Source organism: Magallana gigas, chromosome 4 (assembly GCF_963853765.1).
Source record: "Magallana gigas chromosome 4, xbMagGiga1.1, whole genome shotgun sequence".
NCBI classification, from domain to species: domain Eukaryota; kingdom Metazoa; phylum Mollusca; class Bivalvia; order Ostreida; family Ostreidae; genus Magallana; species Magallana gigas.
In genome coordinates this window covers 32822804-32847185 of record NC_088856.1, presented here as the reverse complement: position 1 = coordinate 32847185, position 24382 = coordinate 32822804, and the positions used below count along the sequence as shown (strand labels likewise).

Here is a 24382-nt window from a genome sequence, read left to right as displayed (position 1 = left end):
GTACCCGGAGAGAACCCACGTGTCCAAATGGGCGACCGCCATACCCTATCACATACAACCTGTGTCGATCACGGGGATCGAACTCAGGTCGCAGCGGTGTAAAATACAAAATATGTATGTTAGTGTCAATGGTCAATTTGAAAAACTTATAAAAAAAATATACAATTCAGCAAGAAAATGATGATCATTTGAATTAGACTCTGCCTCCTCACTCTTCGTTAGTTTTGACTGCTTCCTCATTTTGCATCAATTTTGATTGGTTCCTCGCTCTGCATCAGATTTTACTGGTTCCTCACTCATAATCAGCATCAGTTTTGATTTGCTCCTAGCTCTGCATCAGTTTTGACTGGTGTACTAGTTGTATCAAAGCCATTAGTCTTCTAGGTCTTCATTCCTATTCCCTTTACAAGGATTGCATTTATACTTTTCTTTTAGTAATTTTTTGATGATTTTATCTTCTTCATGCCATTTGCATTGCCTGTTTTCAAAAGTACTTTACATTTGCCTACTTTTTTACTATTCATATATATACTGATTTAGGTAAGATATTAATATGTACTATTATCAATATCTAGAATGTCTGTGTTGTAATCTTTGTCTTTCTATCATATCAGGTATGTGATCAAGGTGAAATGCATGTATATGACTTATGAATGTATTTTGTAAATGAGGATTATATTATAAACATACTTAATTTAGCAGTACTCAGTAATCATATTCAGTTATATACCGGTACAGCCTGATTGCTGTCCATTAAGTCAAGTACAGAGTGATATTTAAAATTTTCATTATGATAAATGACATATGCATATAAAGTATTTGCAATTTTCTTTTTTCAGTCCAATAGCTGGTGTTATATTGTCTATCTCTTATGAATTAAATCTGAATTACTTCTACAGACTTATAGAATAAAAGACTTAATGAATGTGCACATTTATGAGCAATATTTTCTGTTTTAAGTTTACAGAGATATTCTTAAAACTAACATTCATTATTTCAAACCTGACTGCGGTCATGCTATAGCGACAGGGTCTGATGCTGTTTTATGATGATTTTAGGGAGAAATGATTTCCTGCATGGCAGAACTGTTGAGGCTGATGGAACACAGGCATTATAATGTCATCCTCAAACCAACACAGTCATCGCTCAAAGTGAGAAAACACAATGACACTGCTCGCTCTCTCTCTCTCTCTCTCTCTCTCTCTCTCTCTCTCTCTCAGGGGCCTTGGAAAGTAGTTCGGCTGTCCAAAGTTTATTCAACTCTATAATTACATCAATATTTCACATCACCTTCAAGAATACAAAGCCTACATGGCAAAAAGATAAGATTAAAATAAATAGTATTACAAAGATGTAACAATTGGAAAATTTTGTTCCTTCACATCTGGAGCTTACATGTTAATGGAAATCATTATCAGTTCAGACCAACACAACATAATTTTGTACTCTATTAATTCTGATACTTTTGGAAATGGTTCCCTTAGCCTTGTGAGGATGCCGCCCTCCATAATTTTATATCAAACTTGCATCTAATCGTTGAGGTTTTTTAAAGGATTTTCTTGGGAAAGTTCTGCTGACTTTTCGTGAGTTGATCAAAGAAGATCTGTTCCCGTCTGGTTGGACGGTCATGAGGATGGTGATTAATAAGTAGGTATCTCTCTACTGCCAACTCTCTTCTCTAATGTCACTTAACTCAATAGTGTGTCAGTAATGCACACGTATATAGGCCATTTCTTTAATTCATTATATCCTTCATTTATCTATAATTTTATGCTCTCTTTTCCTAGTGCACTATTCACTGCCATTGAATATCTGTCAACAGCATTAAGTGAGCACTTTCTCCAAAAGGATCAGTTTAACCAGCAGGTAACTTTTCTATTATCAAATGTATGCAAAAATATATAGCAAAAAATATCTATACCACTTATGCTTCAATGCTCATGAAATAGGTCATTAAAAGTTTTTTTTAAAAACCCAAAATCCCCACAAACGGTGATGTTTATTATATTTGTATAGGTACGTGTCTTTTTCAATGACAATCATTTGGTTTATATAAAATGGACATGAATTTTCAAAGTGGACTTGGACATGATTTCTAGTACTATTTCTTATAATCTTATTGTTCATCAATTTTGTAAATATACAATTAGCCAAATAAATTTGCTGGGAAAAAAAAGATTGGAGCCAGACTGCATGTTTTTATTTTTCCATTTTGCATACAGTGCTAGGCTGTTATATATGGTAAATCACATGACAAATATTGTTATGGATGTAAACAGTAGAAGGTCTTGTCATTTCTTTCTAATATCTTAAATTTTGGTATGTTGGTTTTGAAAATTCTCCAAACCTGTAATTCTTCATCATATAAACTAAGCTAATACATGTACCATCTTGGGATTCAAATAGGAAATTGTAAGATCATCTTGATAATATTACAATTACATGTACAAGGATGTGTTATGGAGACTAACTTTGTGTTTAGCTATGGAGTCACTACTTCAATCTGTCTGTGGCATTCATCACACAACCCAGTCTACAGCTAGAGATGTACTCGGAGGCCAAGAAACAAAAGATTGTGGAAAGGTACCAAGACATGCGGATCCTGATGGGACAACAGATACAAACACTGTGGGAGAACTTGGGTCAGTAAGGCGAAGAAACATTGTACAGTGTTATGTTCTTTTAGGGAAATTCAGTTTAATAATTTCTGCTTATAACTTGTTAGGAGCCAACAGACGCCATTTCATTCCATCTCTGATTGGCCCCTTCCTGAAGGTGACCCTGGTACCAGAAGAAGAACTGAGAAAAGCCACCATCCCTATTTTCTTTGACATGATGGAATCGGAGATGAAAACCTGTGGGAACTTTCAGATGGTCAGTCACCACTCTGATATAAAACATTCCTGTATCCCATGTACACAACATGTGTGAACCCAAGTTTGACTTGTGTTTGGGTTTATTTGTAGGTTGAGAATGAAATGATAGAGAAGTTGGATGAGTTTATCACCTCAGAGAACCTTGGCGACACCGACTACATGGCTCTCTTCAGCACCATGTAAGTCGACTTTCAATCTTCAACTAAGAGCAATATCCACAGATTTAGAGTGTTGAAGTTTATTACAGTATTGGACTTTCTAGTATGTTTGGTTACAAATCTTTCTCTCTCTAGCCAGTTTTATTTGGTACATGTGTTTAATGAAGTGCACATTGAGATTAACACTACCATATTTTAGATGTTGATTTAATGATGTCTGACACTATATGTAAAAACCTACAGCATGTAAAGACCTAAAGTGTGTAAAGAACTACAGCATGTAAAGACCTAAGACCTACAGCATGTAAAGATGTACAGCATGTAAAGACCTACAGTAGGTAGAGACCTACAACATGTTAAGACCTAGAGTATGTAAACCCTACAGTATGTAAAGACCTACAGTGTCTAAAGACCTACAGCATGTAAAGACCTAATTTGTGTAAAGTCATACAGTATGAATAGACCTACAGCATGTAAAGACCTACAGCATGTTAAGACATACAGTATGCAAAGACCTACAGCGTGTAAAGACCTATATAGCATGTTAAGACCTATCATTAGACATCATACATATTCTGTTTAACAAAGAAATTGAGGTATCTGTTCTAGTGTTGTGATACTAAGACCTACATTTTTAATGTGACAACTTTTACTGAAATGTTCCTTCTTCAAAGTGTTATTCAGCTGGTTGCCTATTTAGCTTGATTTTAAAGGTTTGCAATGATGGTTCATTTGTTGACAAAGTGAATCTCAATCATTACCCAATACTCCAGAAATTGAGGAAGCTTTTGATTAATTTATGTAATTAAAGATATACAATAATTTTAAGAGACACCCTATAAATTAAAAACCATCTCAAGATAATTAGGGCCCCGCAAGGATTTGCGGGTGCCCTATAGTAATCACTCTGTCCGTCCGTCCTTCTGTCCGTCCGTCCGTCTGTCACTCTTCCGTCCACAAATTTCCTGTTTTTTTCTAATAACTTTTTTTATGGTTGCCCAATCAAGTTCAAATTTGGTATGGTAGTTCAGTAGGCAGAAATACATATTTAGATGCTAAGTTTGGTTCTCTATGTCTTCTGGTTTGGAGCTGGGGTGGTGGGGTAGATTCATAACTATGCATAAGAAGAATGGGCAAAGAGAGATAACTGCTGAGAATGAATGGGCAAAGAGAGATAACTGCTGAGAATGTTACCATTGTATACATGGAAGGCTGTGCAATATTTGTCCTTTGGGATTAATTAACCTTCCACAGGAAGAAAATCCTAAGCTTTATCTTTATCTGTCACATTGAGATTAATTACTGCACTGCCTGTGTCTGCAAATGAACTTTGTTTTGAAGTTAAGGTCAATTTTGAATGATGTGTAGTATTGTGTACATTCTTTGAAATATGGATTTGAAATATAATATTCATATTTTTTGGGGTTAAAATACCGTACACAATGATTTATGATAGTTTTATTGAATAGAGGCAAAGCCTAGGTATCATTGCATTGGTATCAATTCTTTGTTTTTTTAACAAATTTTATTTCATCCCATGTTAACCCACTTTATCCCGTGGATATGACTCATTGGATATTTTTTTGATATTCCAGAGTTGTGACTTTACAATGGGATTTGCCTAGGCATAATGAAGTAAAAATAATGTAGAGTTTTATAAACAGTGTAAACATTGATTGCGGTGTATAAAATATGGGATAAATAGAATCTCATGATTTGTAGTATAATATGATTTTTATCCAACTTGTGTGTTTTATCCCCTCACTAAGGCTCAAGAAAAAAACACTTTAATTGTTGGATGAAAATCATATCCAACTACAAATCACGAGATCCTATATATTCCAGTTCTTTACATCTTCTGCCGGGCATTTATTTTTCATCATTGTTAATATAAAGAGGATGGAATTCAAAGTTTTTTTCACTTCTCTATATTAATTGTCATAGCGGGGCCCTTCCTGACTGGTCAGTTTTCTAGTTCAAAATGCTTCAATCCTCTATAATGATGACATGAAGCATCTATTGTAAATAGGAAAGTCATGATCAGGAAGAGAATCTGATTTATCACATGGTTATAGACATACACAGAAATATACAAGTCTTTGGTATGAAACAAATTCTATTGTGATAAAAAAAAAAATACATGTGTTTTGGGGATTTTAGTATTTAAAATAAACTGTGTATAATATCATAAATAATTTTGTTTGAGATTTAACATCATAAAGAAATGTTACAAAGAATGAACACCAATCATATCTGTTTTGATTAAAATTCCTATAATTTGATTTGAGAAATATTAGAGTTTACAAATTATCCACCCTCCAGACCAAAAAATATGTTGATCATCAGAAGCAATTATATTATCATAATTGGGAAAATAATGACAAAATTATTGGCGAATACCAGCCAGAGTCGGTAAAGTCTGTTATTGTTCAAATGTGTAGACTCTTTAATTAGCAGTTTCTTGACTTTTGTTTCAACTTTTAAAATGGAATCCCCAGACCAACACTGCTATGACATCAATGGATTAATTTTGCAGACTCGATGATGATGCTTGTATGAGTGAGCACATGTATGGTATTTCCTCTGGGGATCTTAATTGATTTCAAAATTAATATGATAGAAAGGGATATTTTAAAATATCAGTCGCTGTGTGTGGCGTTGTTGTGCTGTATGGTATTGAACACATCAGACCTGCCAGACCGTGCTAATTGCTTCATACAATGATACACCTGCAGTCTGATGTCCTCATAAACCAGAATAAGTGATGCTAAATGACGTCCTAAGTTGTATAGTCAATATGGAGATCTGAGAATTAAGCCACCCTAAAAATCCTACATGTGTTACTTTCCCAACACAAGAAAAGAATAGAAACTATTTCTAAAGGTTAATTTTGCATAAAGAGATCTATTTATTTTCCTATGTTGAGAGATGAATGGGAACATACACATGCAGTGAAAAAAATTTACTTTTCTTTTGGTTTGCATAAAAATGATTTCATTTAATATTAGGAGAGAGAGAGAGAGAGAGAGAGAGAGAGAGAGAGAGAGAGAGAGAGAGAGAGAGAGAGAGCTCTACTAAGCATTTATGTGTTATATGATTAGATATATGTGTAATGTAAAGATCAGCAATGAAGACCATTAATGGGCGTAAGTTTGTGCATTTAGAAATTTAGTGCCATGTAATCTAAGTAAAGTAATGCGTAGCTAATATAAGGGTCCAATCAGTCGATCATTCCTCCAGTAACAATTTTCTGTTTTTCTGATAACTTCCTTTAAGCTTGTACTATTAAGTTTAAATTTGGTTAGTCGGTTGAATAAGCAGTAAGACGTTTTATAGAAATGCAAAGACTGATTCTGTGTGTCACCTGATTTGGAGCTGGGGTTGAAGGCAGAGTAATATGAGTGAACAATGGGCAAAGAGAGATAACTGCTGATCGAATACTGATATTCAATGATTTTGCAATCAACTAATCAAGTAACTTGTGTGCTTCAGGAAAATGGAAGATCTTTATGATAAAGATTATCTGTTACAATAACATTAATTAACACCTCTGTCTTTAGGAAATGTTTGGGGTTTTTTAAGTTATTTGTATTCTTTTTCTTTAGGGATGTTTTTTTACAGAGTGTTTACATGTACTGCTTTCTGCATCATTACTCTTAGGTAAGAGAAGCGCGAACGACCATGGGTTTTCAACGATGTGCTTTCTGATTCTAATTCATATGTACTTGGTACACATATTCTGAGAAGTAAATTTTTTTTAGATATATAACCTTTTTATATTGTAAACTCTGAATAAATTATATAAAAGAACAAGAATCGTAAAATTAAATCACTATAATAAGTGATTTTGCCTGAAATTTTAAGGCTTAATTATCTTTACCTGTCACTTACATTCATTGCTCCTTTGTGTGACAGCAAGATTTTCTGAAGGGTTTTGTTAATTCTTTAAGATTATTTAATTGCTGTATTATTATCTTTACATTTTTCAGAGTGCTATATAACCACTAGCTGTTGGCAACTATTTAAGGTGCATATAAAATTCAATATTTCACCACCTATTTTTATTTTATCATAGCAGTTTTTTATGATACACTGCTGGTAATTAACATAGTTACATTAAGTCATGTTTACTCCGTCATTCATTGTTATATTGAGGCCATTGCTGACAGGTCAGTTTGCCAGTTGTCTGAAAGGATTGCTCTCCTTTCAATGCAGTGGCTTTTAATTTTGCTATTTTTTATGAGCAGCAATTGATTCCATATGAGGCATCTGGGAAATGTAACTATGTGCACACATTACGTGTTGCACTACCTGTTAACAGTATAATTTATATGACTGCTTTGTGTGAATCTTTAATAACATGTTTAATACCAAGGTTAAGGATACAGGAACAATTTTTTCAGTTCCTTTTATTTGTCTTTAATATTACGGTACATTAAATGTACATGACTTTGGATCAATGATCACACACTAGTGAGGTACAATAGTGTTAGCCCTGTTAAACATGTGTTTCATTAGATAATCCTAAACTTTATTGCTGGTCTATAATCTAGATCAAAGAAACAACTAATAGTGCAATTATGACACCCAGTGCAAGTGTTGAGATTTATGACCAGGGGGCTGTAAAAATTATTTGTTGTAAATAAAGATTATGTAAGAGGTAAACATGAAAGTTTGTCCAGGTGCAGTTATGTCTGGCTGCTGTGTTAGATGTGTTGGAGGGTGTTACAACAGGGTGTGAAGCCCTAAGTACAATTGCCTGACAGCCCAGGGGCATTCAAGTACTGCTGTATAAAGTTTCCTGGCCGCTCTTTGTGTGAGGTGACATTGGGCTATTTGCATTACAGCTAGGACAGCTACTCTGGTTTTCACTGCCATGGTATCAAAGATCATAAAGGATTGGAGTGAAAACCAATATTTCTGGAGTTTCTTGTATTTTTTATGTCAGATTTAAAGCACTCAATAAAGTGATATTTGGAGCACTGGGGCTTGACATTGCCAAAAAAGAGGAGATTTTGTGTGGAGATAATTTGTCCTTTAATGCAAACAGAAGTTCAAATTTAAATATCCATAATTTGTTATCAGCTGAAAGCATAACCTAAGTGATTTGGGGTTCTGTATTTAGGGGGTGATTGTTAGGTACTGGTGAAATGGACTGAACCTTTTATATGTTTGTGCTGTGTTGACTCGCGGATTACAGTGACAAAGAGTTGCGTCCTCTCCTCTGAGGGTAGCACTGTGGGCTTTGCCGTCACACTGTGGCCTTTGACAAGGTCGCATACATGAAGAATATCATGAACTACGGCAGGAGGGCCTCTCAGAAGGACCTGTGTCCGGGATGTCGGACGGTCCAGAAGAACCTCCGATCCCGAAGCAAATCCCAGCCTAACCTGTATCCATGGAGGAAGGGACAGTCCGAGTGTTGTCCAACCTACCTCAGTGGGGGCACCAGGAATCCGGAGTTTCCAGGATTCCAGAAGAGAAGGAAATCTTTCTCTAGATTTTCCAGGTTGGTTAGAAAATGCATTAAATGCTGATGTCAACCAGACATATTTTGATTGATATATTTATAAGTTTGGGGAGATGTTAATTTGAAATCCCCGCTTGTGTATTTGTTTGAATTATTTAAAAGCCAATATGATTGGTTAAATGAAAGTGTAGCTTATACACAAACATAAAACCTATACCTGTGCATCTATCAATTTAAAGGGATCGAGACTAGCTTGTACAGCCAGTAATATTTAATGATAAAATGGATATAAAATATTAATTGATGACTTAATTTTAAGCTGTGTTTCATGTAATTCTAAGGGTAAAAATAAGTTGGGTATGTCTCGTTGTGTTGCAGCGTTGACTGATGTTGAGTTGTATATGATCTGTCTCGTTGTGTTGCAGCGTTGACTGATGTTGAGTTGTATATGATCTGTCTCGTTGTGTTGCAGTGTTGACTGATGTTGAGTTGTATATGATCTGTTTTGTATTGTGTTTTACTGCTGATTCCAAGTTGATTTTACCACAAGTTTGCCAAATACTCTTATCAACCCCCCCCCCCCCCCCCCCCAAAAAAAAAAATCTTTCCATTCCAAAAGATAATAGACTCATGGAGAGCTCAAATGTCAATCAGTCATGTCGGAAACTATTCATTACAAAGTGTTTAGAATATAGTGCTGTTAGGTTATCTTGAGTTACATGTAATTGTAATAGAATGTGTGGTCATTTGTTCTTCATTTATCTTATGTTATCAGTTTTTCTGACATGTTTTGGGAGGGAGATATGATGTTTGATTTCGATGTGATATTATCAGTTAGGTGATCCAAAAATTTGAGTCTGTTTAAATTTGAGAGATCAATCTTAAGAACGTTCTCTATCAAAGAGTAAATGTAAGAATTAAACCCATATGGACAGTGTCCTGTTTTAATTAGTCAACCCACACTGGCTTTTGAACCATGAACACAGTATTTGTACAGATGTTTTCACTTATTAAATTGAAAGATCAAACGAGACTATGCACTATATTTTCAATAACTGTTTATTATCACTCCATTGATGCCTCACTGCCGACTGCCAAAACCTTGCTCAGTAAAGTCTAATAGTGAGACTTGATGATTTGCTATTCATAAGTGTTGTTTCAATGTTTGCAGTTGTGCTCGGTCGGTTGAATTAAAAAAAAGTTGTTGTAAACTAGGGAGAAATTACGTGTAGGAAACAATTTTCACTAAATTAAAGAGAGGATCACATGAAATAGTGCCATCACATGTGCCAATAAATCTGTCCAAAATTCCACAATCCAGTCCCATTTCTCTGCACTATTTGCCAACAAAAGTGAAACAGACTTGGTGCAGGAAAGCTATTAATGGAATGGGTTGTTGTGATTTATGAATGGCTAGGGAAATGCTTCCAGCTTCCTTCAGAGTCGGCCATAGACCATTGGCAGCTTCTCTCTCTCTCTCCCTCTGGTGCGAGCCAAACAGCAGGTGTTGCCTAGAAGAGCTTCCAATTACTTCTCAAAGTCTGCAAAACTCAATTCACGGACAAATCTACATTTTCTTTTAAAGAGACAGTTTCTATAGCTGCATTCCATTAAAGTTTGCTGAGATGCGGATAGTTAGGTCTTATTATTTTCTGTTTGGAAGCAGCTAATTGCTAATTGGGAGCTAAATTGTCATTTGAGTGGTGATAATGAAAACACCACTGATGTTTAAATTCAAGAAATTGGATCATGCTAAGTAAGTATATTTTGTTGTTCACCCATATGTGTTAATTGATGAATATATTTTAACACCAAAACAAATTGTTTTTCATAGGATTTCAATGCAATAATTCACAACATTATTCTCCAAGATGCAGACAAATTGACAAGATCTTGTCATTTTGTCTGCATCTTGGAGAATAATGTTGTGAATTATTGCATTGAAATCCTATGAAAAACAATTTGTTGTGGTGTTAAAATGACAGATTTTTAATTAATAAAACAAAATTTGAATTGCTAAAAAAAAAACCCCAAACAAATTTAGTGAATTTTCATACTGTCTTAGATTCCTTTTCAAAAAGGTTGTAAGAAGTGGGTAAGGCACCAGGGTAATTGTTAAGATTGTTCTTTCTCACAAAGCAGTGATGGGAGGGTTAAATGGCAGGATAACCTCCTCAATAGTTAACATTGTGACAGTGCCGGCCCAGCTTTTTATGAGGAACACATCCTGCAATCCAGCTAATTTAGATATTTTCAATTCGCTTCAACACAATACATAGAGAGGAGTTTTATTTACTTGGTGTGGACTTTATTGGTAATTGATGGGGATGAAATACCTACTCTCTGAGTGTGACAAGGAGTGGTATATGTAGATAGATTAAATCCAATGAATATATATTCTGTGATTGTTCCTTGAGGTGTACACCCATCTCCACAAGTTCAAAGTTTGTTAAGAAAGTATAAAATCAAAGTTTTTAAAAAAAATTCTTTTTGTTTTTGTACTTGGAACATTAAGAAGTTCTTGCTGGTTGTCTATGTGGTCCATCTGTTTTTGCCATTTTGTGTTGGATGAAGTGAAGTGACAATTTGTGAGTGACAGAGGATGCATGTGTTTGACAGGATTTACACCTTGACAATGACATCACTAATCTCAATAAACAGAAGCTGTTTTGTGTGGGTTATCATGATGGGAATGTAAAAGTATAATTCCATGCAAGACCTCTACATACATACAGGACTTTGTGTGAACTAAAGGAAGATTATGGACTAACATTTAGAAGATAAAATGATCAAATTCTTTCATAGATTGCTGGAGAAAGTGGAGAAAGAGCCTGAGCTGAAGGATAATGGTCGCCAGTTTGTCCTGTCAGTGACCAACCTGTTGGAGAGGCTGCTCGACTACAGGTAAGAGACAGAAATTCTTCAAATCTAACAATAAACTTAAGGTAAGAAACACCTCAAATCTTAGAGTACACTACAGGTAAAAAAAACCCACCTCAAATCTTGGATTACACTACAGGTAAAAAAAAAAAACACCTCATATTTTTCACAGTACGCTACAGGTAAAACACCTCAAATCTTACAGAGTACACTACAGGTTAAAACATCCCAGATCTTGAGGGGATACATGGCAGGTAAAACACCTCAAATCTTACAGAGTACACTTACAGGTTAAAACATCCCTAATCTTGAGTGGATACATGGCAGGTAAAACACCTTAAATCTTACAGTGTACATAACAGGTAAAAACCACCTAAGATCTTGCAGAGTACAGAGTACGCCTCTGGTAAATACACCTAAAATATTAGAAAGTACACTATAGCTAAAGCCCTGAAAACACCTCAAATCTAACAAAGCACACTTCTACAAAATATAGAGATCATGTACTACAAGTCAAGAAAACTGGCAACCACATCACAGGAAGTTATATATTCCCTCATCTTTAATCTTCTAAAATGAACTGAGGGAATAAAATGTGAACATATGAATTATTTTTTAAGAATACCGTAAAAAAGCCTCAGTGATGGGGGGTGGGGTGAGAGAGTATAATTTTTGTAAACATGTGGTGGTGACATATCTCAGAGACAAAGTCAGATTGGAAGGTATGTAATGAAATAGAGGTGATTACTGGTAATTCATGTAACAATGGTAAATATGCTATAAGTATGATCAGACCTTAGTCATTGGCTTACACTGCTCTATTATCCTCAGTTCTGGCATCTGTGTTGTGAAGAAGATGTATGATAATCTGTTTATAAATACAAGAGATACAGACTGCCATTTGGGTAATTTGTTCGATTGTGTGGCTTCTATCATGTGGAGCTGTAGAGTTACGTAGGTATTGATGTTGTGCTATGATGTAAATATTAACCTCTATACTGGACACATTCCACACTGACCGCCTGTCTTGGTTGTTGTATTTACAGACAAGTATGTGGTGGAGAGGACCACAGGAGCAGCCACATGAAGTGTACCTTCAACATCTTGGTAAGCCTATAAATCTATTTCTCATTACAATATATACTTCTGCTTGTTAAGGGGAAATATTGAAGCTGATTTGCTAAAATCTCTGAATAACTGCTCTGAAAATATAACAGAAACCTTTTTCACACAAATCGAAGTTTGATTTTATAGAATGCTTCAGTAAAACAGTGAGAGTGATATATGGTTAGAGATATAGGGTCTGTAGAAAGCCGCAAAATAAGGTGTACCCCTCACCACACTGAGGGCAATGAGGACAGGATGTAGCAGGACTGTGGATCAGGGTGGACATCATACTTGTTTGGAGGGAAGGGCTCTGGCATACTGATGATACAAAGCAGTTGTACATTATACTGATCAAGGCATGGAAAATTAAAGATGTGCATGCACTGGTTAATAGAATGGATGAAAAAAATGTGGTGGCAATTCAAGGCCCAAGATACATAGTATTATTGTAGTTATTCTGACTTGGAGGATCTAATGGAGCTCCTTCACTTCATGTTTCTTAGATTTTCTGGGACTGAAAAGGAAAAAATTGGTCAATGATCTAATTTACCTTGGTGCCATACAACACTTATCTCTCGCTAAGCTATTTAATAACAGCGCTCTGAAAACAACATATGGTAGGCCTCTTAGAACCCACTCAGCCTCTAAAAAGTTGTAAATTGTCAAAGGGAATGAAATTTGATGTGATCAGGCAAAACTTAACAACTTGAAGCTTTTCTTTTGCATGGTTCATTAATTAAGTAAAAATCAGTAAACTCTGCAGGAATCTTCTGCCTGCCCTTCGCCATCAGAGGAGAGCTGAAACACATGTGAAAGTTCTCAAATAGAGGGACCTATAGCAACACCCCAGTGCCAAATTTATATTTATATAAAATATCTATTTTTTGATGCAGGAAATGATTAATGCATGTCTTATTATGCAATATGGAATTTCATTTTTTATAAAGGAATTCTGTTCATGACTCACAAATTGGCATTCTTATTAGACCTTCTTTATGAATACAACTATGGATGAAGTGATATAAAAACATGCAACAGATATTCCTAGCTATATTTTGTCTTCTAGAAGTTGAAATTATCTATGTGGGTTGTCTCAATATTTCCTGACAAGTTCAGAAAAATCTTTCCAAAGCATCTTGGTTTGATATTTCACCAGTTTTATTTATTTATTATTCATTTATGTGCACAAAAATTGGTGGCTTGTTTTAATCATACAAGCAAAAATCATATTCTGAATATACCGACCTCGGCATCAAGACAAATATTTATAAGGGTTGAAATTGTGCGTTACTCTTTTCAATAACCCAAATTCTTCTTCGTCAAGTGTGTTTTTGGTAAAAACTTTTTGTACATTTTCAGAAATATTGCTGAAACAACAGCATATTGAGCTTATCATGAGATAGATAGCTTAATGTAATGCATATACAGTACCAGTATATCAAATTGAAATTATAGTAAACTGAAATTTTTGCATGTTATGAACTGTATCTCTACAGTCAGTCGATCCTTACGGCTAATTTTGCTTAGACTTAGGTACACAATGTTTAAGAAATAAGGTATCATTTTTGGATGTCTATCGGGATATAGATACGGGTTGGTCACGTGATCAAATCCCATAAAGCCCGAAGGGCTTTATGGAAGATTTGATCACGTACCAACCCGTATCTATATCCCGATAGACATCCAAAAATGATACCTTATTTCTTATATTTACATTTGTTGCAAATTATAACACTAACAATGCTCCATACTTCCTCTTTTGTGATGACCTAGAAAGCCGCTTCGATTAAAATGACGTAACAAAAAATAGTGCAACAATGTTGCAAGCATTTGATTATTGTGATAAATGAATATGACACTACTTTTGAGGAGACAACACTTTTTTATCATTAAAAAGGGAAACAGAAAAGAAAATTCACTTGTACAATTGAAAAACCTGATTGAAGCTTGGCGGAATAGTACCACCTGTGTTGAAGTCGCAGAGCGGTTAGAAATTTAAAAACAGGCGATTGAAAGTTGAGTAAGAGTATATAATTAGGCATTTTCAGGGGGAAATCTATCGCAGAATCAGATTCAATAGCCTAATGATTTCCTCCGACATTATAGAGGAAAGCGATTTTAACTTTGATGAATTTTTTACGGAACAAATCGGACAGAAAACACAAGGAGTTTTAAAATTTGACCGTGATCCGTGAATGCTACACACGAAAGGTCTGTAATTTTGCGTTTGCAATTTTGACTGAGGCTTGTAATAAAATCAGAAATGAATTTTAACTGAATTAACTCCTTTGACAAATTACGATTGTAATTTTCAAGAACGCCTCGTTACGATGTCGAACCATAAACATTATGTTTACATGCCTAACGTGTTATCTAACATGAATCATTTATCCCCGCGATTAATGGTTTTTTTTATGAGAATGAATGAATAAAACTTCGTATAACAAAATTCAAATACATGTACGTTTATTTTTTATGCCTAAATTATGTTTTCATTACGATATCTAATAGGTGTACATAGAAAAAGTAGTGACCTATATTATTCATGCGCTACTTTGACCTCTTGACCCATAATGATGTTATGCAGAAATAACAGCGGATTGCTCAAACAGTGTTATATAAGGGAAAACATTTGCAAGTGTAAATATTTTGCTTTAACTGCAAATTGTATTTTTTTATCAGAACTTTTACAAAGACAATACAAACAAAGAGGAGATGTACATACGCTACATTAAAAAGTTGTACGACCTTCACCTTGGGGCCCAGAACTATGTGGAGGCTGGGCTGACCCTCAAGTTGTACGCCCAGCTGCTGCAGTGGAAGGACGGAGTCAGGAAGGAGGAGCTCGACTACCTGGCCCAGCCCGAGTGGGAGAGGAAAGAAAGGGTCTACCTACAGATCCTGGACTGCTTCGACAAGGGCAAGGTCAGAGAGAGAGCAATAGCAGTGGCAGGGCTGAAAACATATAATTATATATTATATTATAATTGATCAGTTTGGTTACTGAGTATAAGCTACCTGGTACAAGTACATGTCAATGAATTAAAAAATGGCAGTTTCCAAGTATTATAAGAGAAACAGTGCTACAGTAAAAGCAGACATAGCTGGAGAATAAAGTCATTTTACTGAAAGTTTCTTCCTTGAAATAGAAAACATTAAACATTATTGTATACCTTACATGTAACTCATGAATCACAACACTACAATAAGTTAATATGGTCTATATCAGAGGGAAATGTCTGATGGTTTTATTTGAGATAAGGATTCATTATACCATATTACTTTTACTTTGAAATGTGACCAAATTCCTGTAGATTTGTTTATATTTAAGGTTTGGGAATATGGAATTCCGCTGTGCAAGGAGTTGGCTGATGTTTATGAGAAGAAGTATGAATACAGGAAACTGAGCAACATTCTGGCAAGTATTATTAAATACAAAGTACAAAAGCAACATTTTGGAAAGTATAATCAATAAAAAATATGAAAGCATAATTTAATATTCTGGCAAGTGTATGTATATGTTACAGTTATGTAATACAAAATACGCAAGGAACAGTAAAATTTGATAAAAATTTGCAAGCAACATTCTGGCAAGTACCAGTATAAGTTATTAGAAAAAACGTAAGCAAAATTCTGGCAAGTATTATGAATCAATACAAATATCTCTGTATTATGTTACCAGTAACATAATACAGAAAACTGTGATAAGTTACATTTCAATTTCCATAATGTTTCATATTTTGTTTTTGATTACAACTTATTACACAAACCAGAACCTTCATTCAATTCATCAATTACAGGAAAGACAGGCACGGTTTTTTAGCAACATATTAGATGGAGTCAAAGTTCAGGAGGAGGGACAGGACAGGCCGGTCTTCTACCCGCGTCAGGAACCCACCTACTTCAGAGTGGCGTACTATGGCCAGCTCTTCCCTCCATTTGTTAGAGTGAGTTCTTTTCTTTCAATGTGAGATTCAGTAGACTTTTAATGTGTTGTTAGATTCATGCTATTGATTTCTAGCAGATAGTCTGTTGTCATATTACGGTATATGATGTGATATTAAAGTTCTGTGAACATGTTCCAGAACAAAGTGTTCATCTACAGAGGAAACGAGTGTCTGAAGCTACAGGACATCATTAACCAGCTGAAGCAGGAGTACCCAATGGCTACCATCCTACAGTTCAACAACGTCATCGACGACCAAAAAAAAATGGGGGAGGCTCAATGTACGACAATTACTACTAGTTAGGGGCTGTATAAAAGATCTTTGATCGTTTATAGGAAATAATGGGTTTGTAAAGAAATTATGAAGAAGCACTGGTAGACACTGTACAAGGGGCAGAGAACTCTATTTCCCTCATTGATATTTATTCCTAAAATACAACTGTATGTGTGTATTCAATATTCAATGCCAGCTCTTTGATGTATGAAATTTTTTAAAAACTTTTCATGTATCTAACTTTCTAGAAGTGTTTGATTTCAAAATTCTTTCATTCTGTCATTAATTCTGTATTAATTTAGGAAAAAAATCAAACGTATAAAGTATATGTCACTTCAGAGCTATTTTAAAAGCTCATTTCTGTCCCCCTTGTCTGATTACAGATATACAGATTGGCAGCGTCAAACCTCGCCCAGAGGATAAGCCTGAGTTTGTGTACAACAGTGGTGTAGCTCCTGAGATTAAAAACTTCTATACGGTTAATGATGTCAGTACATTCCAGTTTGATAGATCTTTTCACCGAGGAGAGAAGGATCCAAACAATGAGTTCAAGGTAGTCATATGGTTCCCCTTCATTGATCGTCGGTAATAAAGACTCAGTCTTATCCTAATAATTGTAGAATATGAGTGTATTGCTGTGGAATCATTAGAATTCATGGTGACTCAATTTTCGTAGTATTCGTGGGTAGCCCTCCCTAATGAATTCACATCCTCGACAAAAAAAAAATTTAAAAAGAGTTATCTCTCTTATTGAAACTGAAAACGGATGCATCCAAAAAATTACATCCCCACAAAAATATGAACAATTGACGAAAAATTGGCCCCCACAAATTGAAATGCTTCCACAGTAATTGATTTTGACGTGTCTGTTTCCAGACCCTGTGTACAGAGAGGCTGGTGATGCACACCAACTACACGTTCCCCGGGATCCTCCAGTGGTACGAGGTGATCCGCACCGAACAGCTGACCCTCAGTCCTGTGTGTACAGCCAATGAAGCTGTCAAATCAGCATGTAAAGAACTGCAAAAAGAGATTGACAAAACTAAAAAAGACTCTTCCATTGATGCTATTAAATCTCTTTCCATGAAATTACAAGGAATGATTAGTGCCTCTGTTCAAGGTGGAATACCAAAGTATCAAGAGGTAAGGACATTGTGGGATGCATTTGTTTGACAGGTCATGTGCAAAAGAGTTATGTGGGTAAGTGTAATATATGACTTTTTATTACAGATTAAATAGTTTTATTTATTCAGTAAACTCTGATAGAGATATATACCAGTAATAAACATACATATAACACTGGGTGTTCAAATTGTACTTGTCCAATGGTGAGGAGAGGTTGCTGTTGAGAGTACTTGTACACTGGAATGTGCTCTTTCAAATTTTTTTTCTGTACAGCTCACAATAATCCTCTGTTTGTTATTTGAATATTTGTTGCATGATAAACACACATATACTTAAATGAAACTCATCTACCCAGGCCTTCTTTTCGCCGGATTATGAGCGACTACACCCTGAGGAGAGAGACAGAATACGAGAGCTGAAGGAACTCTTGAATGAACAAGTCAAACTACTGGACCATGGACTCCATTTAATGAAGACCATGGACCGCATGCATGGGACGGGACTGTCAGATATGCTGCGTTCCCTTGGTGAAATATTACGGGATATCAAGGAAAGTCTGGGAATGCAGTCCTCTTCAGTACGCAGGTCCTCCTCTCATCTCTCTGTGTCCTCAGTGAGGGTAAGTCTATGTCTGATAATGGTGTCATTGATGAGGATAAGTCTCCATCCTATATGTGTCCTCACTGAGGATGTCTTCCTCTTATATCTTTGTCCTTAGTGAGGGTAAGACTTCCTCTCATCTCTTTGTTTCCTTTCATTATAATACCGTTAAGCATTTAGTATTGAGTCCTCTCTTGTATCACTAGGAGGGGAATCGTCGGTCAGACTCAGGAGTGGAGAGTATGTTGGTGGAGCAGAGACCAGGAACCCCGGGGGGTGGGTCCATACAGTCATCAGGAAGGTCAGTACCCACTCACTACCTCACAGGGGAAAACTACATGTGTATCACCATTCCACGCAATATTTTATATACCCTTATACCAATTAATAATGATTTTATACTTTAGAGTATAATTATGAATTATTTCTCTAAAATTTGATTACCGTAAAATTACATTTTTATTAAATCAGTGTTGTTATTGCTACCTGCTATGACAACACATGTATAAACATTCTTTAATAATTAAAGAATTTGCTAGGTAGTTTTCATTTCAAATGTTGAAAAGAAATTCATATTAAAGGAAATGCGTACATGATGTATGAATTGAAAATTAGTGTGTTTGTTTGCATTGACCTCCATTTTGAGTGATATAATTAAGATGCAAATTTTATTAAATTTTTCACTGACATCAACTTATCAAAGAACAATTTTTATCTATACACATTAAATACATTCACTAATTTTAGAACTGAATCCAATTGAAAATAATTTGTATTTTCAGAGAAAGATCAAATCAGGGGCTTTAAATCACTGTAAAGCCGCACCGAGTCATATCATTTTATCCTACCACCTCACCAATTGATATGCAAAGAAACCCCACAAACTACCTATTTACATGTTGTTTAAGTCTTTGCTAATCTAAAACTGTTGTACTTTTAGAAACTCATGATCATGTTACAGTGAGAGAGCACTATGTTTGTACACTATGTCTATTTTCCTGATTGCAGCAATCGTTCCTCAGGGTTCTCAGCAGCAGACGCAGTGTCGGAAGAACTAGTAGACCTGTCTGAACCGGATCAAGGACCTCAAGAGGTCAGTATTAGCACAGACACTGTGTTATATATAGCTATATTACTCTGTGTGAGCTTTCAGTGAAGGGCTTCGTAAATGGAAAATAGTGTTTTAACTGACCACTTAAACAACAAGCAATGATTACTGCAGTGACACTCCTGCTCCGTATAAATGAAGACTAACTGGTGTTCAGAAATACTCGCAGATATAGATCGCAAATTTTTAAATTCTTAAATTGAATTTATGAATAATTATGTTTTTTTCATGTCTGTTTTTGGTAGAATGTGGTGAAAAGTAGAAAGAAGAGAAATTTATAACTGCAGACCGTTAACCTCTGTTAACACTTTTCAATTCTGTTTCAATCTTCAAAATTTATCAAAACATTCTTGCATTGCCTTTATTTTCTGAACAAATGGTTTTCATTTATTTCCACTCTGTTATCTTTGTTGTTGTGTTGATTTATTTGTGCACTAAAGTCACTTTTTTAAAGACTAATAAAAAAAAAAGAAAACTCAATGTTGTAAATATTCCTTGTTAATTATGATACAAGTAGATGAGTAAATTATGTGTGAATCATTATTTTTTTTGTAAAAAAAAAAAAAAAAAAAGGCATGTTGATAAAGTTAATGAATGTTATCACAGTTATTTGTTTAAAAGGATCAAAATTTAAAAAAAATATCTGTATTTCAATCCTTTTTAGAATTTTGTGTATTTTTTATTTGTTTTTCCCTTACAAAGTTTAAATTTATTTTATGGTTAATCTTACAATCTTTACTAATACTCAGTTAATTTTATTTTCTTTTTAAAATTTTTTTTTTTTAAACTAACCATGCAGTTTGTGAGCATGTTACAATAATCTATACTGTAAAATTTCAAGCCCCCTCCCCTTCCCTGATTTTACCCATTTGTTTTGCATGTATAACAAGCTTGCTAGTAAATCTGTAGATGTCTTTTGTCTATTGTCATATCTGCATGTTTATATCAGAATATTCCACCTATAAATCTACCTACCAACCAGCCACCCAAGGGAGCATACTCCAACAATAGCAAGAAAAAGCGTCCATTTTCAATGATACTAAGCACTGAAAAGAAACCTCGAGTTCCACCAAAGTCTGTGTGGTACGACTCTGGTACAGTCAGCTCATCACTGCTGGAGGTAAACATTACTCAGCCTCGGTTATACTGCATTCAGTGGGCCCTGATTTTGATGTTGTGGTTTGTGGCTGGGAGTTGACTGTTTTTAGCATGTCCCTGTGGTGGGTATAGAGCTAAAGGCTCATACAGCATTTCTGTTGCCTCCTTGATTACTTGAAGAACGTGCAATAGGGATTTATTGTTCTTCTGACTTTTAGAGTCATTATGATATGTATTTTGTTACAAAAAGCATGAGTTTGATACCAAATTTTATATAGATATTTATATCTGTACAATATATCCGTTGTTTTGCTTGTCCATGCATTTAGATAAATATATTCAAAAGCATGGTTTTATTTTGATATTAGGCTATTGACTTGTCATTATTAACTTGCCACAGATGCTTAGATATTGGATGAGTAAATATGAAACTAGGAGCCCACATAAAATCCAGTGGGACATGCAGTTCTGTGGGGTTGTGCTCATTTCTTCAATAGTCTGGTTTAGTCTGCCTGGGACTGCTGGAAACTTAGTATAGTTACAAGACTTGCTCAGTCATGTCACCATGAGCTTCAGATCCTCCGTTTTGTTTTACCATAATATACATTCCTCTGTACTGTAATCTCCCCTTCAGTAGAATAGTTATGCATGATTTTTTGCTTTTTGATATCCAGTAGTTTAGAAATTGATTCAAAATTTGATTACACTTACCTGGTACTTTATAGCCGGTTATTTGCAGGATGCTCATTTTATATTGTAGTGTCAGCTGATAAACTGATAAAATGGCCAAAATTGAAATCCTAACGTTACACTTATGTTCACTTTTGTCATGAAAAATTTTGTATTCAAGTGTCAAAATTGGTTTATAACAGTACTATGATAACTTAAAATTACAAAATTTGATAATTACTAAAATAACCTGCTATATGGTACCAGTAGGTTACAAAAAAAACAGTACAATTATATTTTTGAGAAAACTTATAGATGTCAAACTTATAAATGTCCTTTGTCATATTTTTGTGCAGAAGTCCATATCAGATCCAGATATTTCACGTCAGCCATCCCACAAATACCCAGGTAAAGAAACAACCCAATTATTTATTGAAATAGTAAGTCCTGACATGAGGGATGTAAATGATTTTAAAAAGCTGCAGGATAAAGAAAATCATTGTTTGATTATTAACTAATGATGACTCTGATTCTGACTTGTATTGACAGATTCATTCAGCAGAGACAGTCCCTTCAGACATCCAGGTAAGGCTCCAGGTGCAGTCACTTAGTATATGTGTACCAAGTTTTATGGTACGGATATACATGTACTGTACTATACACCAGCAAAGTGTGTAATAGTCATGAAAATTGAATTGAATTGATTTTTAAGATATTTGATACATATGGTAGATATATTCAACCATTTTGGTGTATTGCTAGACTCTCATTCCCAGTCTAAGAACTAAAATAGGACATCTGGGGAAAACAGTTTACAAAGGAGAGTGAAATAATGCATGTGGATACTCAACATTGTACTACTTTGGTTTTTACCATACATTGTATGCCATTAATGAATATATATATTAAATGGAATAAAATTGTGTAGCCCCCACCCCCTGGTGTAACTTCTTTGCTTTGTGTGATTGTTATGTGTGTACTTAGATATACTTAATGTTTTGGCAGGTCTGTCTGCAGAGCCTATCCCAGAAAAACCTGAGCCCCCTCCCAAACAACGGCAGCCAAAGGAAACACAGGTACCGTCGTCTTACTGCTTCACTCTAAATCCTCATTCCTGGTATTTTCTATTTTTTGATTGACCTAAAAATATGATATTTTTGTAATTTAAGTTTTATTATGACATTTATTTTAATACATCTTTCTGCATTTGTATTTTATATAGGAACTTGTCAAAAGTGAAATTAGTGCTACATCCAATCGTGTACCCCCATTACCTCCCCGTAAACCCTCCCTAGGGAAACAGACAAACGGACTTCATCGAACCTCCATGTATGAGCCGGTGGAGTCCTCACAGAGTTCGGACACTCCTCCTCCTATTCCTCAGAGGGCCTCTGTTCTACGTTCCACAGTGCCAAAGCCTGCTCCTCGCTCCTCAGTAATCCGGCATGAGGAAAACAGTAGACTCTGAGAGAGGTTGGGGCACTCCTGGGATAGAACTAAGCCCTGCAGATCTCTGCTAATGGGGATTATCCTCTGAGATTAAAACACAGTGAGAAGACTGAAACTAGTGCTAAAATCTATGTTGTTTACTGTACGCATAATCTGGGCAAGTGATAAGGGAGAGGAGAAAGGCGTGATTTCTGTTGGCAGTGTAGATGGTAATGGCGGCTCTCCCCTGGCAATAGACTGTGATATACACAAATCTCATGTGTGGGATTTTTTTCAGATTAATTTTTACACAAGAAGTTTTTACCAATGCATACAAGAATATTGACTGTTCATGTCGTCATTTTGCATCTACAAATGATATTCATTGTTGCAATCTTTCATTTTTAAAAATTTTATTTTTATGTGAAATATATTTGCAGGTTACAGAATTTTCATAGAATCAGAGAACAATCAACATTGTATTTAAATCTCATCCAGGAACTGATCTGTTGTTGTGTGTGTACTAATGATTATTTCATGATCAAATAAAAGACATTAATTCTTAACTACATGTATTTATTCTGCAAAATGTTCCATGCAGATTCTGTTATAAAAAGTGCATCATGTATGTAAATAAATATACATTTACCCCTGTGAGTGCGTTGATGCGTTTTACATGCCAAAAGAGCAGGAAGCTTATCATTTGGTTTCAATGATTGACTACAGAGCAAACCTTTATTGGAAATTATCAGAGCAAAGGGATGTTAAATAGGCTAATTATTAAGTCATTTTAGTTTCTTAATGTGTGCCAATGATTATGCAATGAAATACATGTACTCTTATCACATACATGTGGCTTGTTTTTATCTAAAATTTGAATATGAAGAAATAAATGCAAGGTATGCAATGAGTACTGAAATTGCAGACTATTGCATGTAATGTCAAACATATATAAGCATATTTTGTGTTGGGATGAACTTTAAACTATAATAAAGATCTAACAAATTTGAAAAGTTTTCGAATTTATAGTGGTTCAGTTTTTCATAATTTTGTTGGTACCTCTCAGTCATAAATATAACATCCTTGACAAACACTTCTGAATTGCTGTAATTCGAGGAAGAGAATTCATAAAGTTTTGCCAGCAAAGATCTAGCTACACTGTATGTTAAACAAAAATGGCAACCCTATCAATGATTCAATAGTTCCTCAAATGCTTGTGCAATTCATTTCAATTGCATTTCAAATTGCAAATATGTATACATGTCATCACAGCAAGGAAATATTTCCAAACAAATTTTCCACAACTTAGCTCAACTGGTCTACATGTACACATAAGTTTTAATTAATTGTTTTAATACAGAAAGTTTGTGACAAGTATCTTTTTTATAAATGGACACTGCTATCCAAAAGATTTATTTTATTTAAGAATTCTAAAATATCTTCAGATTATGAATGTATTTATATTTTAATTCTACATTTATTGTTTCTTATTAGCAGCTATATATAAAGGATATATGTACCAGTTACTAGTAAATGAGTGTGTACCAAATCTGTTGGCTATCTCCTCAGTACGTGTATATGTAGGTCTGTTTTAATAGGTATTAGAAATGTATCAGGCAGGCCTCATGATGTAGGGTTACAGA

The 24382-nt window shown here is 34.9% G+C and overlaps 1 protein-coding gene across 4 annotated transcripts in view; it reads left to right on the top strand.

Moving 5' to 3' along the window:
* The window catches only part of LOC105331620 (dedicator of cytokinesis protein 3), a 50814-nt gene extending 27421 nt beyond the window's left edge, over positions 1-23393 (top strand). For 2 of the 4 annotated variants that reach the window (XM_066082153.1, XM_066082151.1), the window contains 22 exons: positions 1059-1151; positions 1553-1647; positions 1788-1866; positions 2483-2642; positions 2726-2874; positions 2967-3055; positions 11310-11408; positions 12431-12491; positions 15174-15416; positions 15823-15909; positions 16292-16438; positions 16577-16718; positions 17095-17264; positions 17588-17854; positions 18192-18455; positions 18643-18737; positions 19445-19529; positions 20494-20664; positions 21668-21719; positions 21861-21896; positions 22317-22387; positions 22534-23393. In XM_066082153.1, coding sequence (XP_065938225.1) covers positions 1059-1151; positions 1553-1647; positions 1788-1866; positions 2483-2642; positions 2726-2874; positions 2967-3055; positions 11310-11408; positions 12431-12491; positions 15174-15416; positions 15823-15909; positions 16292-16438; positions 16577-16718; positions 17095-17264; positions 17588-17854; positions 18192-18455; positions 18643-18737; positions 19445-19529; positions 20494-20664; positions 21668-21719; positions 21861-21896; positions 22317-22387; positions 22534-22779 — 2901 coding nt within the window. In that variant the 3' untranslated portion in view covers positions 22780-23393. Of the gene's footprint in view, positions 1-1058; positions 1152-1552; positions 1648-1787; positions 1867-2482; positions 2643-2725; positions 2875-2966; positions 3056-11309; positions 11409-12430; positions 12492-15173; positions 15417-15822; positions 15910-16291; positions 16439-16576; positions 16719-17094; positions 17265-17587; positions 17855-18191; positions 18456-18642; positions 18738-19444; positions 19530-19789; positions 20020-20493; positions 20665-21667; positions 21720-21860; positions 21897-22316; positions 22388-22533 lie in introns of those variants that run through there. The other 2 variants (XM_066082152.1, XM_066082154.1) reach the window with 2 other exon arrangements.
* Positions 23394-24382: the final 989 nt, after the last annotated feature.